This window comes from Rhinoraja longicauda, chromosome 4 (assembly GCF_053455715.1).
Source record: "Rhinoraja longicauda isolate Sanriku21f chromosome 4, sRhiLon1.1, whole genome shotgun sequence".
Lineage (NCBI taxonomy): Eukaryota > Metazoa > Chordata > Chondrichthyes > Rajiformes > Arhynchobatidae > Rhinoraja > Rhinoraja longicauda.
In genome coordinates, this window is record NC_135956.1 from 65232814 (window position 1) to 65247636 (window position 14823).

The 14823-nt window shown below is 42.2% G+C and overlaps 1 protein-coding gene across 2 annotated transcripts in view; it reads left to right on the forward strand.

The window, feature by feature from the left end:
* The first annotated feature begins 364 nt into the window (after window positions 1-364).
* Window positions 365-14823, forward strand: part of LOC144592804 (dual specificity calcium/calmodulin-dependent 3',5'-cyclic nucleotide phosphodiesterase 1A-like) — a 192985-nt gene continuing 178526 nt past the window's right edge. For both annotated transcript variants that reach the window (XM_078397892.1, XM_078397891.1), the window contains exons 1-2: window positions 365-780; window positions 4235-4261. In XM_078397892.1, the coding sequence (XP_078254018.1) occupies window positions 680-780; window positions 4235-4261 (128 nt within the window). In that variant the 5' untranslated portion in view covers window positions 365-679. The remainder of the gene's footprint in view (window positions 781-4234; window positions 4262-14823) is intronic.

A 14823-nucleotide genomic window follows, 5' to 3' on the forward strand; every position in this document is an offset into this window, starting at 1 on the left:
ATTGCTAAGAAGGCAATTTATCAATAAACTGGCTGTTTCTATTTTTCAGATGTGAAAAAAACGGAATGCACCCGGATGTAGGTCGTTGTGTTTCTAAACTCCAGCGCGTTTTAAATCAAGGTTTATTGTTAAGATTTTCCAACAATATGTATTTTTCTAGTGATTTGGGTAATTTCTGTGTGAATGTATTTATCTTTCCTTTCTTTCGGTGCTGTGTGTGTGTGTGATCGCGGACCGCCTGGACATTTTCCTTGAACGTATCACTCATGTCCTGGGGCTCTCCAAGCGAAGTGTTGAAAAGGAATGAGTGTGGGACCGAAAGAGGATGAAGCCGCGCATGTGCTACCCCGCCCTCCCACTCAGTTGTCACCAGGGTTTAGGTTAAAGAGCCTTCAGCTGCTTTTGCTGGCTGTAGAACTGGTTTGTTACTGTTATCAGTCTCATTCATGTTCGCACGCACTGCAACATCATTTTTGAACCATTGCAAACTGTTGCAGATGCCTTCAAGTATGTTATGCTCAATATTCATCAATATTCATGCAGACTCAGTCTGAAAGATCTTCTTAGTCGGCTTTTCACTCCGTTAAAGTTCCAAAGATTTCCATTCGCTGTGGGCAAAATGATAGCCAGTCCCCTGCTTTAAAGTTTAGAAATTTACTTAGATCCTGGAGTTTAAGGCATGGAGTCACCAACTAAGGAAATCGAAGAGTTTGAGAGCAACTCTCTCAAATACCTGCAACCAGAGCAAATAGAGAAAATATGGCTGCGGCTTCGGGGACTGTAAGTATAGTATGACTTTTTAATAACGCCTGATCTTCCCACTTATAATGGCATTGACAAAATCCGAAATGTTTACAAGTGGCTTCTTATTGTTATTTTTAATAATGAATGAACCTGTTTTAAAAATTATTCATTCATACTTTGTCATCTACCGAATGATGTTTGCAATGTACATTTTGTTTAAACCATTAACACTGCACTGTACTAGTCGAGTATCAGAGCTGCCACCTGTTCCATACGGGTGAAAGGTTTTGCTAGGAAACGGCTTTTAGATTTTGCTTTGATCAGACGCGCAGTACTGGCCATTCGTCAGAGGATTGGAATTTCCCCCTTGTTTTGTTGTTGACCAGAGTGCCTGAACGTCAAAAGATCAAAATAACCGCAAAACAAAAATCACCTGTGACAAAATAGCTGTGCAACGATCCTTTAATCTGATAATGTGTGCTATTTGACTTGCATGTAGCTAAGTGATAATCAGCCATTAATTACATTTCAGTTTTACTGTTCTTAAAATTGTTTTGCTTGAAGCGTTTTCTGCTTGGACAGATTGCAAGTTCTCATAACCTTTCAAGCCAGTTTATAACGTATTCCCATGATAACAGCTGTGCTATCTATCTCTTAAAATGTTCGATTACTGTTAATTGAATTCGGCTTCACGTGCTTTGAGGCGGGGGACAAGGTTAAATACTTCGAAGAGGGATGCAGAAAACAGGATATTGTTCAGTTTGTCCCTGAATAATAACTGCAACGAGACATTTGTGCAGTAAAATTGTGGACGCTCGGGGTTATGGGGAAAGTACTGGGCGGTGGGGTAATAAATGCGGTAGGGTGCCCACTAGTGAGCGTGGGCGAGTAGGGCCGAATGATTCTGCCAGAGAGGTTTTACACCAAGAGAGGAAGTTGGGATCTATTAACCTGCAGTGGGAATCACTGCATGGTCGTATTGGAAAACCCGCATCGACCACTTGATTAAGATAGCGTCGAAAATGTAACAATTTGTCTCCGCAGTTCGGGCAAGAATACGTTTGTGGCTTTACAAGAGGTGCAGACTTGCTCGATCGCGCTCCATTCCATGTTTTCGATATCAATATTTAATCCCGTGTGAGTAAGAATCGTGCTAAGCACGACGAAATGTCACTAATTATAAGATCCCAAAAGCCAATCATTTAAACACTATCTGGACAGCTACCAATTATTTTAGCACAACCTGAAGCATTGGTTAATGCCATACAGATTTGCAAATTAAACATTGGCCCATATTGAATTGTTACTTGGTTTACCACATGTAACAAAATATACTCTGTCTCAAAAAGTTTTTCTAAACAAAAAACGAGGATGCGTTCCTTCGATAAAGTTTGCAAATTTCCAAATCAATGGTTGCGCAGAATGAAAGTGTGTGGAGTTTTCGCAATTTTGCGATTTTATTTTTTAAGGTTCAAATTTGACGAAGAGTTCGCCATACAATACATGATGTTTATGGCAATCATGATTTATAACGTAAAGACAAAGGAGAATTCAGATGCTGGGTTCTGGAGCACAAAGCAGAAGGCTGGAAGAACTCTGCTGGCCAAGCAGCATCTGTGGAAACCAAAAAATGGTGTAAATCGACGTTTTTGTTCGAGACTGCGTCAGGACAGAGAGGGACCAGAATGATTACCAGTACATGGAAATACAAGGGATGGCATGGGGTGGGATACAAGCCGATAGATGTAACCAGGGGAAGGGATAATGGGTAAAAAGATTCCGGGTTAGGAAAGGACTGGGTGTGACAGAGGCTGGTAGGCGACAGGTGAAGCCAGATGGCAAGGAGATGGGAGAAATTAGCAGAGGGAGAAGGAAACTAGGTGGCAGATTTGTGTGGGAGGAGAATGTAGAGGTCGATTGGTGGGTGCGGAGGTTACCTGAGATTGGGGGGGGGGGGAGGTTGGGGAGGTTGGGGGGGGTTGGGTTGGGGGGTTGGAGGGGGGGGGGGTTGGGTTGGGGGGTTGGGGTGGGGGGGGGGGGGGGTGCTGCACCTATGCAGGAGAGGTTTGGGCCCAACGGGTCCACTTTGTCTAGTCCTTTGTAAAATGCTTAAAGAAATTAGGAACTCATTTTATTCTCTCAAATTTTAAGATGTTTGAGTTTATGAAAATTTGAGGTATCCCAATGTCATGTTCCCGAGCCTGCTGATTTATAACTAAAGTGGGGGTAAGACTGGGAAGTTGAATGCTTTAAGACTATTGAACTATTATGATTGTTTTCATCTCCTTACATTGATGTATTGCTTGCTCGAGAGGATTTACAGAGAACATGTACTAGATTGGTTCTTGAGAGGCTGTACGGAGAGATTTAGTAGACAATCCCTGTATTTCCTATAGTTCAGAAGAATGGGAGAAGACCTTATTTGAAACTTATAAAAATCTTAGAGGGCTCAACAGGTTGGAATGCAGGGTACTAGAGCTTTAGAACCAGAGGCTACAATGTCAGAATAAAGCTGTAAACTATTTAGGACTGAGACAGTTTTTCATGCAGAGTGTTCTTAAATTCTGAAATTCACTACCATTGGAGTACTAGGAAGGCTTGCTCGTGGAGGTTTTTCAAAGCAGTGATTGGTTGATTTCTGGATATTTAAATGAATCCATGTATTGACCTCCCCACCACCTCAAGAAGGCAGTTAAAATCAACAGACAAACACCACTCTGGCCACTCTCATCTTGCTACTACTGTTGGGAAGAAGGTACTGGCGCCTGAGAACTGTTGAGGAACAGCTTCTTCTCCTTAACCATCAGGGTCTTAAAGCACATTGTACAATCCAAACCACAGCCGTACCTCAGCACAGAACTACCATGGACTTTGTGTGAGGGTTTCGCTGCATACTTCAGCTTGCACTATTATAGCCTACTTACCTAATATATCTGATAATTTATGGTATTGTTGTTTATTGTATGATTATTTGTTGTGATAATGTGCCTTTGAAAGCTGTATCAAATAAGAATTTCATTCTGCTCCCAGTGGATATGATAATTAAACACTCTTTACTTGACTCTTGAATCAAGGGACATGGGGAAAATGTTGTTGACATGGAAGATTAACCATGATCTCAATGAATGGTGGTGCAGAATTGATATACCATATGGCCTACACCAGTTCCTATTGCTTCTGTTGTTACTAAATGAAAACAAAAAGCATTGGACAAGAAACATGGGTGCTAAAAGCCTAGTTCTGAAGATAAAGTTAGAAAATGTTTTATGTAAGACCTTTCACCTGTATTGGGAAAGTGGAACATTTAAGTCAATAAGCAGTGCAGAATCAGGTCACCTCTGAAACTGTGAAGAATATTTTCAATTAAATTATTTCCAGGTATCGAAAGAATAATAAGATGACACATTTTTCCTTTATACATAACATTAATAAGTAATTTAAAAAAAAAATATATATATTATCCTAATTCATGTTTCTTTCTTGCCCTTAGGAGAAAATACAAGAAAACTTCCCAGAGGTAAGTGTTTTTGTGCAGAAACACTTGACAGGTATAACCATCATTAATATTCATGTTAACAAACTCCTAGATTGAAGAGTTTCTTTTGACATTTTCTGTAAGTCTCTACAAAATTGAAGTCATTGATTACAAGCATGCTCATTTAAGTTAATTGTATTTTGATCATTATATACTATCTGTTGTATATTAAGTTTACGAACGAAGTAAGCTGCAGCAAGCAAGAATTTCATTGTTCCGTCGTCAGTACATATGACAATTAGATTCTCTGATTCTTGATCATTGAATAGATCCAATGAGGTGAGGAAATAATTGATCTGACTGTAAGAACATAGAAGCAGGAATAGATCATTCAGCCATTCATACTGCTCCATCAAAAAATAAATACATGAGCCACCTTTATCTCGGTTCCATTCTCCTGCAATTATCTGCTTTTTCCTTAATATCTAAAAATCTGTTGATTTTGAATATGTGGCACTGTTCTCTCGGGGAGAGAATTCAAAAAAATTATTACCCATTGAGGAGATTTCTTATTTCTGAAGAGAGACACAAAAAGCTGAAGTAACTCAGCGGGTCAGAAAGCATCTCTGGAGAAAAGGAATAGATGACATTTTGGGTGGAGACCCTTATCAGATGGAGAGTCAGGGGAAAGGCAACCAAGGTAGAGACAGTGCTATAGAGATATAGAACAAATGAATGAAAGATATCCAAAAAAGTAACAATGATAAAGTAAATTGTTAAGATATTAAGACCACCTGCCTAATGTGCTGTTGGTCCTCCATGTGCAGCACATACATAAACAGTTCACAGCGCCCCCTCAGAGAGCCTCAAACGCTAGGGAGTAGAAATAGGTTTTGAACCTGGACTTAAAGGAGTCGATGGAGGGGGCAGTTCTGCCGGGGAGAGGGATGCTGTTCCACAGTGTAGGAACTGCAACCGCAAGTTGCAAGTAGCTGCCTACATTTGGCCCATATCCCTCTGAACTTGTCCTATCCAGGTACCTGTCTAAATGTTTCTTAAACATTGCAATTGGCCTCAACTACCTCCTCCGGCAGCTTGTTCAGCACACCATGTGTGAAAATGTTGCCCCTCAGTTTCCTATTAAACCTCTCTTCCCTCACCTTAAACCTATGTCCTCTGGTTCTTGATTCCCCTACTCTAGGCAAGAGACTCTGTGTGTCTACCCGATCTATTCCTCTCATGATTTTGTACACCTCTATAAGATCCCCTCTCATCCTCCTGTGCTCCAAGGAATAGGGTCTTAGCCTGCTCAACCTTTCCCTATAGCTCAGGCCCTCGAGTCCTGGCAACATCATCGTAAATCTTCTCTGCATCCTTTCTAGGTTATAGGGACAACCTGCTCCTTACACCAGGAAGTGACCTGGCATATCCATTCTGTTGTCAGTATACCTTTAAATAGTGAGCCCAGCCCTCCATACAATATTACAGATGCAATCTCATTAGGACTTCGTAACTGGATTGATAGGTCTCTATTTGTTAATTCAAATGTTTTTGTGATGGAGGCAAACAAGGTGTGTCTCTTGATTGCTTGCTGCCCAAGGCCCTCAAGGTTGCTGAACAGCTTTTAATCTCTCCCTATTTAAAACAAAATGGTTTTTCTATTATTTTTGCCCTGAAATGGACGATCTTGCATTTTTCCATGTTATATTGGATGTGCTAAAACTTGCCCATTTACTTAACCTGTTTATTTCCGTTTGCAATCTCTCTGAATTCGCCTTCTGTTGTATACAGCGATGAGCCAATACATTATGATCACCTGCCTAATGTGCTGTTGGTCCTCCATGTGCAGCCCCATACACAGCAGGGTGCGATACACTGTGTATTGTGACACATTCCTCCCGTGATCACCATGAACATTTTTTGTGGCTTGTGCCACAGTAGACCATCTGTCGGTTCGGACCGGACGGGATAGTCTTCGTTGCCCTCGCGCATCAATGAGCCTTGGGCGCCCAACACCCTGTCGCCGGTTTGTGATTTATCCCTCCTCGAACCACTGTCGGTAGGTACTCACCACTGCTGACTGGGAGCACCCCACAGGCCTTGCCATTTCAGAGATGTTCTGACCCAGTCATCTGGCCATAACAATTTGGCCCTTGTCAAAGTCGCTCAGGTCTTTACTCCTGCCCATTTCTCCTGCATCCAACACACCAACTTCAAGAACTGACTGTTCACTTGCTGCCTAATATATCCCACCCCTTGACAGATGCCATTGTAACAAGATAATCAATGTTATTCACTTCACCTGTCAGTGGGCATAATGTTTTGGCTCATCGGTGTATGTCACCCAGCAAACTTGGCTTTATTATACATGATTTCTGCTCAGCCAAAACATTGATATAGATTGTGAATAACTGGAGTCATACCAACAATTCACCAGTACAGCCCAATCACAGCCCCTCTACCCAAAATGACCTATTTGTTCCCACTCTCTGATTGATCCATGCCTATCACGAGTCTTGTGAAGATTAGGGCCCCAGCAGAGGCTATATAAACATAGCACAAAAAGTAAGGAAATTTGTGTTTGGTAGATTATTTCTTTGATGTAACAATGCTTCTTGGCAATAAATCTTATACCATTAGAAAGCCTGTTTATTTCCCTTTTAAATGGTGCCACATTTGTAAGGAACATGCATTTGTGGGATGAGCAGCAGAGCTGAGTATGTGGGTTGCGCCCATGAAAAATCTGCCAAATCTTCTCTGCCAATGCCAAACAGCTTATTCTGCCATTGACTCTTGTTTGGTGTTGTTTGGTGGATTGGATGATTGAAGTCTGAAGAAACAAGACATATTGGCAATTTAACAATTTATTCATTTAATAAACAGGAGCCTCAGTAGCGTGTGGAAGAACCATACACAGCCACAACAGCCTGGCACCTCCTCCTCATGCTGGTCACCAGCCTGGTCACACACTGTTGTGGGATGGCATCCCATTCTTCAACCAGCATTTGTCGCAAGTCAGCCAACGTGGTTGTGTTGGTCACTCTGGCACGAACAGCACGCCCAAGCTGATCCCACAAGTGTTCAATGGGGTTGAGGTCAGGACTGCTGGCAGGCCATGCCATCCTCTCCACTCCCAAATTCTGGAGGTAGTCTCTGAGAAACCCTGCTCTGTGGGGGCGAGCATTGTCATCTTGGAGGATAGAGTTCGGTCCCAGACTGTGGAGATATGGGATTGCCACTGGTTGCAGAATCTCATCTCGATATCTCTCTGTTCCTCTATCGGTGCAGCAATCAGCATAGCGTTCTCCACGTCTTCTCCACACTTTGACCCTATGATCTAACTGCCGTAGGCAGAATCTGGACTCATCGCTGAACATAACGTTCCTCCACATGTTCAGGTTCCAGTGCACATGTTGCCGACACCATCGCAAACGGGCCTGACGGTGAAGGGCAGTCATGGCAGGCCTCCTGGCAGCCCTATGAGACCGGAGATCGGCTGCGTGCAGTCTGTTCCGAATTGTCTGGGCAGAGAGCCGTCGGCCATATCGTCCTGCAAACGTTGACTGCAAATCTGTAGAAGACAGCCTACGGTTCCTAAGTGCTGACAGGGTGAGGAAACGGTCTTCTTCGGGTGTCGTCTTCTTGGGACGCCCACTTCGCGGCCTGTCTCTGACATCCCCCGTTATATGGAACTTGGCCTTCACTTCGGAGATGGTACTAGGGCTCACTCCAAATAATGCCGCAACTTGGTTTTGCGGAACACCAGCTTGAAGTTGCCCTATCGCATGGGCCCTAACCAGATCAGTCAAACGTGGCATGCCGATTCTTGGAGCAGACACCTACTGACCACTGTAGCAGGGCCCATGCTCACAGATGCTGCCAATCAGGTGCCAATCAGGTGCCAATCAGGCACCTGATTGTCAGCACCTGGGGGTACCAGAAGCTCAAAATAAGAGTCAATAGCACCAGCAGAATAAGCTGTTTGGCATTGGCAGAGAAGATTTGGCAAATTTTTCATGGGCGCAACCCATATACTCAGCTCTGCTGCTCATCCCACAAATGCATGTTCCTTACAAATGTGGCACCATTTAAAAGGGAAATAAACAGGCTTTCCAATGGTATAATATTTATTGCCAAGAAGCATTGTTACATCAAAGAAATAATCTACCAAACACAAATTTCCTTACTTTTTGTGCTATGTTTATATATATATTTAGTACATCATTAGAAAAGTACATTTTTTGTTTAATTTAGGGATATAATGCGGAAACAGGCCCTTCGTCCACACCGACCTTTGATCGCCTGTACACTAGTTCTATGTTATCCCACCTTTGCATCCTACACACCAGGCGCAATTTGCAAAATCAATTAAACTACAAACCTACATGTCTTTGAAAGTTGGGGGAAACCATAGCGCCTGGAGAAAACCCACGTGGTCATGGGGAGAACGTACAAACTCCACACAGGCATATCTGTAGTCAGGATCAAGCCTGGATCTCTGGGGCTGTGAGGCAGCAGCTCTCCTGCTGTGCCACGGTGCAGCCTCAGTGGCAGCATAATAATTTTGATCCTTTTCTGGAGCAACAGTAGTCAGTGGGTTGAGTTGCCATTGGAATTGCGAGAATTAATTTGATTGCGCAATTGCATTAAGATGCCTCGCATCACAAGGACATCCTTCATGCTTTGCTGGATGAAAAATGTTAGCTACTTAAAAGTGTATTTGGAGAACCACATGTGAGTGGAGAGATCAATCTGCTTGAGGCATTTTGGTGTGTCGCTCCAGTGTTATTTGCAAATTATTTTAGGAGCAGTACTGCTTGAGGGTGGCTGTCAAAGATTATAAGAACAGTAAGTGTACATAATAGGAGCAGGAGATGGAAATTCAATCCCTCGTGCTGCCTCCTTCATCATTCAATAAGATCCTGGCTGATCCAGTCATGGTTTCAACAACAACAATTTCCTTAACTTATCCATACCCTAGACCCTTTTTTGCAATATAAATATCTGTCACTCTCTGCCTGCATGTATTTAATGACTCCACCTTCACAACTCTATGGCTTACAGGATTCCATAGGTTTACATTATTGAGAGACAAAATTCCTCTTCCTCTCCAACAGAATTAGGCAGCTACATATTCTATGTACCTGTCTAAATGTTTCTTAAACATTGCAATAGGCCTCAACTGCTTCCTCCGGCAGCTTGTTCAATACACCATGTGTGAAAATGTTACCCCTCAGTTTCCTATTAAATCTCTCTTCCCTCACCTTAAACCTATGTCCTCTGGTTCTTGATTCCCCTACTCTAGGCAAGAGACTCTGTGTGTCTACCCGATCTATTCCTCTCATGATTTTGTACACCTCTAAGAAGCCCTCTCATCCTCCTGTGCTCCAAGGAATAGAGTCTTAGCCTGCTCAATCTTTCCCTATAGCTCAGGCCCTCGAGTTCTGGCAACATCCTTGTAAATCTTCCCGCATCCTTTCCTGCTTGTAACATATTTTCTATAACATGGTGCCTTTTGTAACAAATTAAATATTACATCTCCTACTTCAGATTTACCTATCTATTTGTTGCATCTTTGAACTCCAGCAATTTTGTCAATTCATCATTTGTCATATGCTGGAAATTGTCAGTTCTTGCTAGTATTTCTTTGGTTATTGTGTTTCAGGCAGAGTTGCATGAAGTAAGATAGAAGGTAATGCACATGGAACATAAATATTATCACAATGAGTTCTATGAATGGCTTGTTTCAGCGCTCTATATTTTTGTTCATTAATTTTGGGAATAATATCCTGCATTTATCTCTAATCTCTAGGTATATCATGGTTAAACGTTGCTTCTTTTCACTTGATTAACATTTGATTTCCTTAATTTCTTAAGATGAGAAGATTTTACTAGCAAATCAGTTAATATCTGAAGGTCTTATCCCACACACTGAGCTCCAAGTGCTTTATAGTTTCAAAAATCAAAAAAATGCAGGTGTTGGAAACATGAAATAAGAACAGAGAATGTTGAAAATTTTAGAAGGTCAGACAGCATCTGTAGAAAGAAAGATGGAGATTGTTTCATCTTGAAGAGCTTTCATCAGAACCATCATGAATGACGAAACCAGAATGATGAAAGGTCATTGGTTCGAAGCCCTAATGCTGTTTCTCTTTCCACAAACATTGCCTGAGCTGCTTAGCAATTCTAGCATTTTCTTTTCTTTCACTATAATCTTCCATGAGCCCTAGTCATACAGCTATTCAGCCCAACTTGCCCACGCCAACCAAGATGCCCCCATGTCCCTCCTGCCACATATTCTTCTATCTTTGCTATTCATATACCTGTCCAAATGTGTTTTAAACATCATGATAGTACCTGGCCCAACTGCCTCATTACTTTGTTTAGTTTAGAGATACAGCATTGTAACAGGCCCTTCGGCCCACCAGCAATCGCACAGTAACACTATCCCACACACTACTACACAATTTACAAATTTACCAAGCCAATTAATCTACAACCTTGTACATCTTGTGGGAGCAAGCCAGAGCTCCCGGGGAGAACCCATGCAGGTCACGGGGAGAACGTACAAACTCCATACGGATAGCACTCGTAGTCAGGATCGAACCCGGATCTCTGGCGCTGTAAGGCAGAAACTCTACCGTTATGTCACCATGCTCCACCAGCAACTCATTCCATATACCTTCCACCCAAAAAAAAAAATTGTCCCTTGGGTTCCTATTAAATCTCCCATCCCTCCCTTCCCACACCTTAAACCTATGTCCTCTGCTCCTTAATGCCCCTACTGTGGATAAAAGTGTGCATTTACCCTATCTTTTCCTCTCATAATCTTATACACCTCCTCTGTAAGATCGCCTCTTATTCTCCTGTACTCGAAGGAATAAAATCCTAACCTGTTCAACCTCTCCCTATAGTTCAGCCCTTCGAGTCCTGGGAAAATCTGCGGAAATCTTCTCCACATCCTTTCCAGCTTAACACCATCTTTTCTATAACAGGGTGACCAAAACGGAACACAATATTCACAATATCGCACGGAGTATTGTGCATAGTTCTGGCCAGCCAGCTGTATGAAGGAAGTCACTAAGCTAAAAGAGGTGTGGACATGATTCTGAGGATATAAGAATGAAAACAGATTACAGAAAAATTGAGAAAATGTGACAATTTTAGCTTGTGTCCCTGCTGTCCACAGATTTTCCCTGATTTTCAATTTGTATTCATCACTGTAACATGTCCTGTAGGCCAATAGTAGGGAGCCCATGCAATGCACTGCCTATTTTGGAGCTGGCTCTCAGAGGATGACTGCCTTCAGGGTCACAGTGGAATACCAAAATTACAAGGCTGGCAAGTGTAGCAAGCCAGTTATCAGATCTGTCCCTGTTGCTTGTATTTGTGTCCTACTGCTTTCAAAGGGATAGACTAAGCCAGCAATCAGAGTTTTCTGCATGTTCTGGGAATAACTGCATTGTTCCCTGAAGGTGGAATCTCATGTGGATAGGGTGGTGAAGAAGGCGTTTGGTATGCTTGCCTTTATAAATCAGAGCATCGAGTATAGAAGTTGGGATGTAATGTTGAAATTGTACAGGGCATTGGTGAGGCCGAATCTGGAGTATGGTGTGCAGTTCTGGTCGCCAAATTATGGTGTGCAGTTCTGGTCGCCAAATTATAGGAAGGATGTCGACAAAATGGAGAGGGTACAGAGGAGATTTACTAGAATGTTGCCTGGGTTTCAGCACTTAGGCTACAGAGAGAGGTTGAACAGGTTGGGTCTTTATTCTTTGGAGCGTAGAAGGTTGAGGGGGGACTTGATAGAGGTTTTTAAAATTTTGAGAGGGACGGACAGAGTTGACGTGGGTAGGCTTTTCCCTTTGAGAGTGGGGAAGATTCCAACAAGGGGACATAGCTTCAGAATTGAGGGACAAAGGTTTAGGGGTAACATGAGGGGGAACTTCTTTACTCAGAGGGTTGTGGCTGTATGGAATGGGCTTCCGGTGGAAGTGGTGGAGGCTGGCTCGATTTTATTATTTAAGAGTAAATTGGATAGGTATATGGATAGGAGGGGATTGGAGGGTTATGGTCTGAGTGCAGGTAGATGAGACTAGGTCAGGGAGAATGGTCGGCGTGGACTGGTAGGGCCGGACAGGCCTGTTTCCATGCTGTAGTTGTTATATGTTATATATGTTATATGTTCTGACTGTAACTAACAAGATAATTGCTGCTTACGCACTGACCAGTTCAACAGATGTGGAAGTCATTCACACTGAATTTTCTCTTGTATTTGTACTGTTTATTTTGAGGCAGCAGCAGGAATTGTATTATAATGGCCATGAAGACGTGAGCATGATTTTTTGTTTAGATGTACATCTTGCACAATGAAGAGCTAAAGAAGCAGGCAACATAAAGATTTCTTCAGTGCACGGTGATCACTGGTGATAACTAGAGCGGAGCATATCAGCGGATGGACACAAAAGGCTGGAGTAACTCAGTGGGGCAGGCAGTATCTCTGGAGAGAAGGAATGGGTGACTCTTCGGGTCGAGGCCTTTCTTCAGACCCGAAACGTCACCCATTCCTTCTCTCCAGAGATGCTCTCTGTCCCGCTGAATTACTCCAGATTTTTGTGTCTATCTTCGGTTTAAACCAGCACATGCAATTCCTTCCTGCACATGTCATTTCAGTAGACTGCTTTCATAGAATTAGAAATATCGAGCAGAGAAACAGGCTCGTGTGGCCCACCGATCATAGTGCTTACCTATACTCATCCTATTTACCTACATTGGACACAGATCCGATATCATCCAATCTGAACTCAGGAATACCTTATTCCCATCAGTTATCAGACTTTTGATGGTTCTTCCGTCTTGGATGACCAAGGGTCTCAAACTGAGATTCTTCCATGCAACTGTAGAGACAGTTTGTATGGGTGTGAGGCATGGACTCTCACTCGGGTACTGTCCAAGTCTCTCGATGGTATATACACCCGAATGCTCAGAAAAGTTCAAAATGTCAGTTGTAGGGACCACATCACTAACGCCCAGCTCTATGGGGAGATTCCACCTCTGACCGAGAAGTTCAGGTCGAGAAGGATAAGGCTCGCGGGTCATTGCCACCGCCATCCAAAAATACCAGCAAACAAGATTGTGCTGTGGGAACCCACCCATGGAAGACAGAACCCGGGACGACCAAACAAAACGATGCTGAAGACGTTGATGGAAGACGCATATGTAGAGACAAAAGAGGAACTTGCCAGCTGTTTGGAGGACAGAGATGTGTGGTGCATCCATCACCATGCCCGTCAGAAACGAGCACCACTGTGTCACTAATGTTTTCAATTATTATAATTAATAATTAATTTAAAGCAATTAATTAATTAAATTCATAAACTAGGGTGTCGTTTCAACTTCCAATTACGTCAGTGCGAACACCGGACATTTTTCGCTGTAACCCTAATGCTCTAATGCTGAAAACTATATTCTGCACTCTGTTTTTTTTTGTTCTCTGCTCTATCTGCTGTACATGTGTATGGCTTTTTTTGTATTCATCTGATTTAATTGGATAACACAGAAACAAAACTTTTTCCCTATATCCTTGGTACATGTGACAATAATAAACCAATACCCAGAAACTGTACAAATGTCTTTCATACATGGTAATAGTATCTGCCTACATCACCTCCTTTGGTAGCTGGTTCCAAATATTCACCATGTGCTGTGAGAAAACACTTGCCCCTCAGATCTTTAAATTTATCTCCTCTCAATTTTAGCTGGGTCATTTAGTTCTAGACTCATAACTGGAGAAAAAATCTGGCTGTTCTATCTATGGTTATGATTTTTGAAAATTTCTACAAGATGACCCCTCAGCTTCCTATATACCAGTGAGAATAAACCCATTTTATCCAATAGCTGCTTATACCTACAGCTCTCTATTCCAGGGAACATCCCTGTGATTCTCTTCTGCAACCTCTATTGCTAAAATCACCGACTATTACAAACCCTATTCCTACAACTATCTGTGGATTTCCTCCATCCAATCACTCCTTTCAGACCTAATTCTTCTCATATATCCTCACCGGACATCACACCAGTAAGACCCTCTTTTTGTACTGCTGTAACGTTCTACTAATTAAAAATCTCCATCCTCCTCTTTTACGCCCATAGTCATACAGCAAGAAAACCCTTCATCTCAACATGTCATGCCTAATGTAAAATTGTAATCAAGATTTGCTGTTGATTATAATCACATAGCTCGTGTAAAAATAATGTGCATTCAAATGTATTTCAAAGCTAGTCCCTCTAAAATGAGCGGAACAGTCCTTAACTTTTAATCTGGTAAATAATGCTTTTAAGTACATGCTTTTAAGTATAATATTGTTGTGTCTATAATATTACTACCATGATGAATGTGCATTACTATTTGAAGTACTATCACCAGTCAGTTTAATTTGGCTTTCTTTCCATCTGAATGATTGTGAGTCTTTCCCTGCAGTTTCATTGCCAATTTACTAAGGGTGCTTGATTACCTTGTCATTCTTTTTTTAAATTTATGGGCCCTCCTTCTCCATAAGGATGCGGTGTATTGCTTGCTACCTAACATCCATAGTTGGTATTGC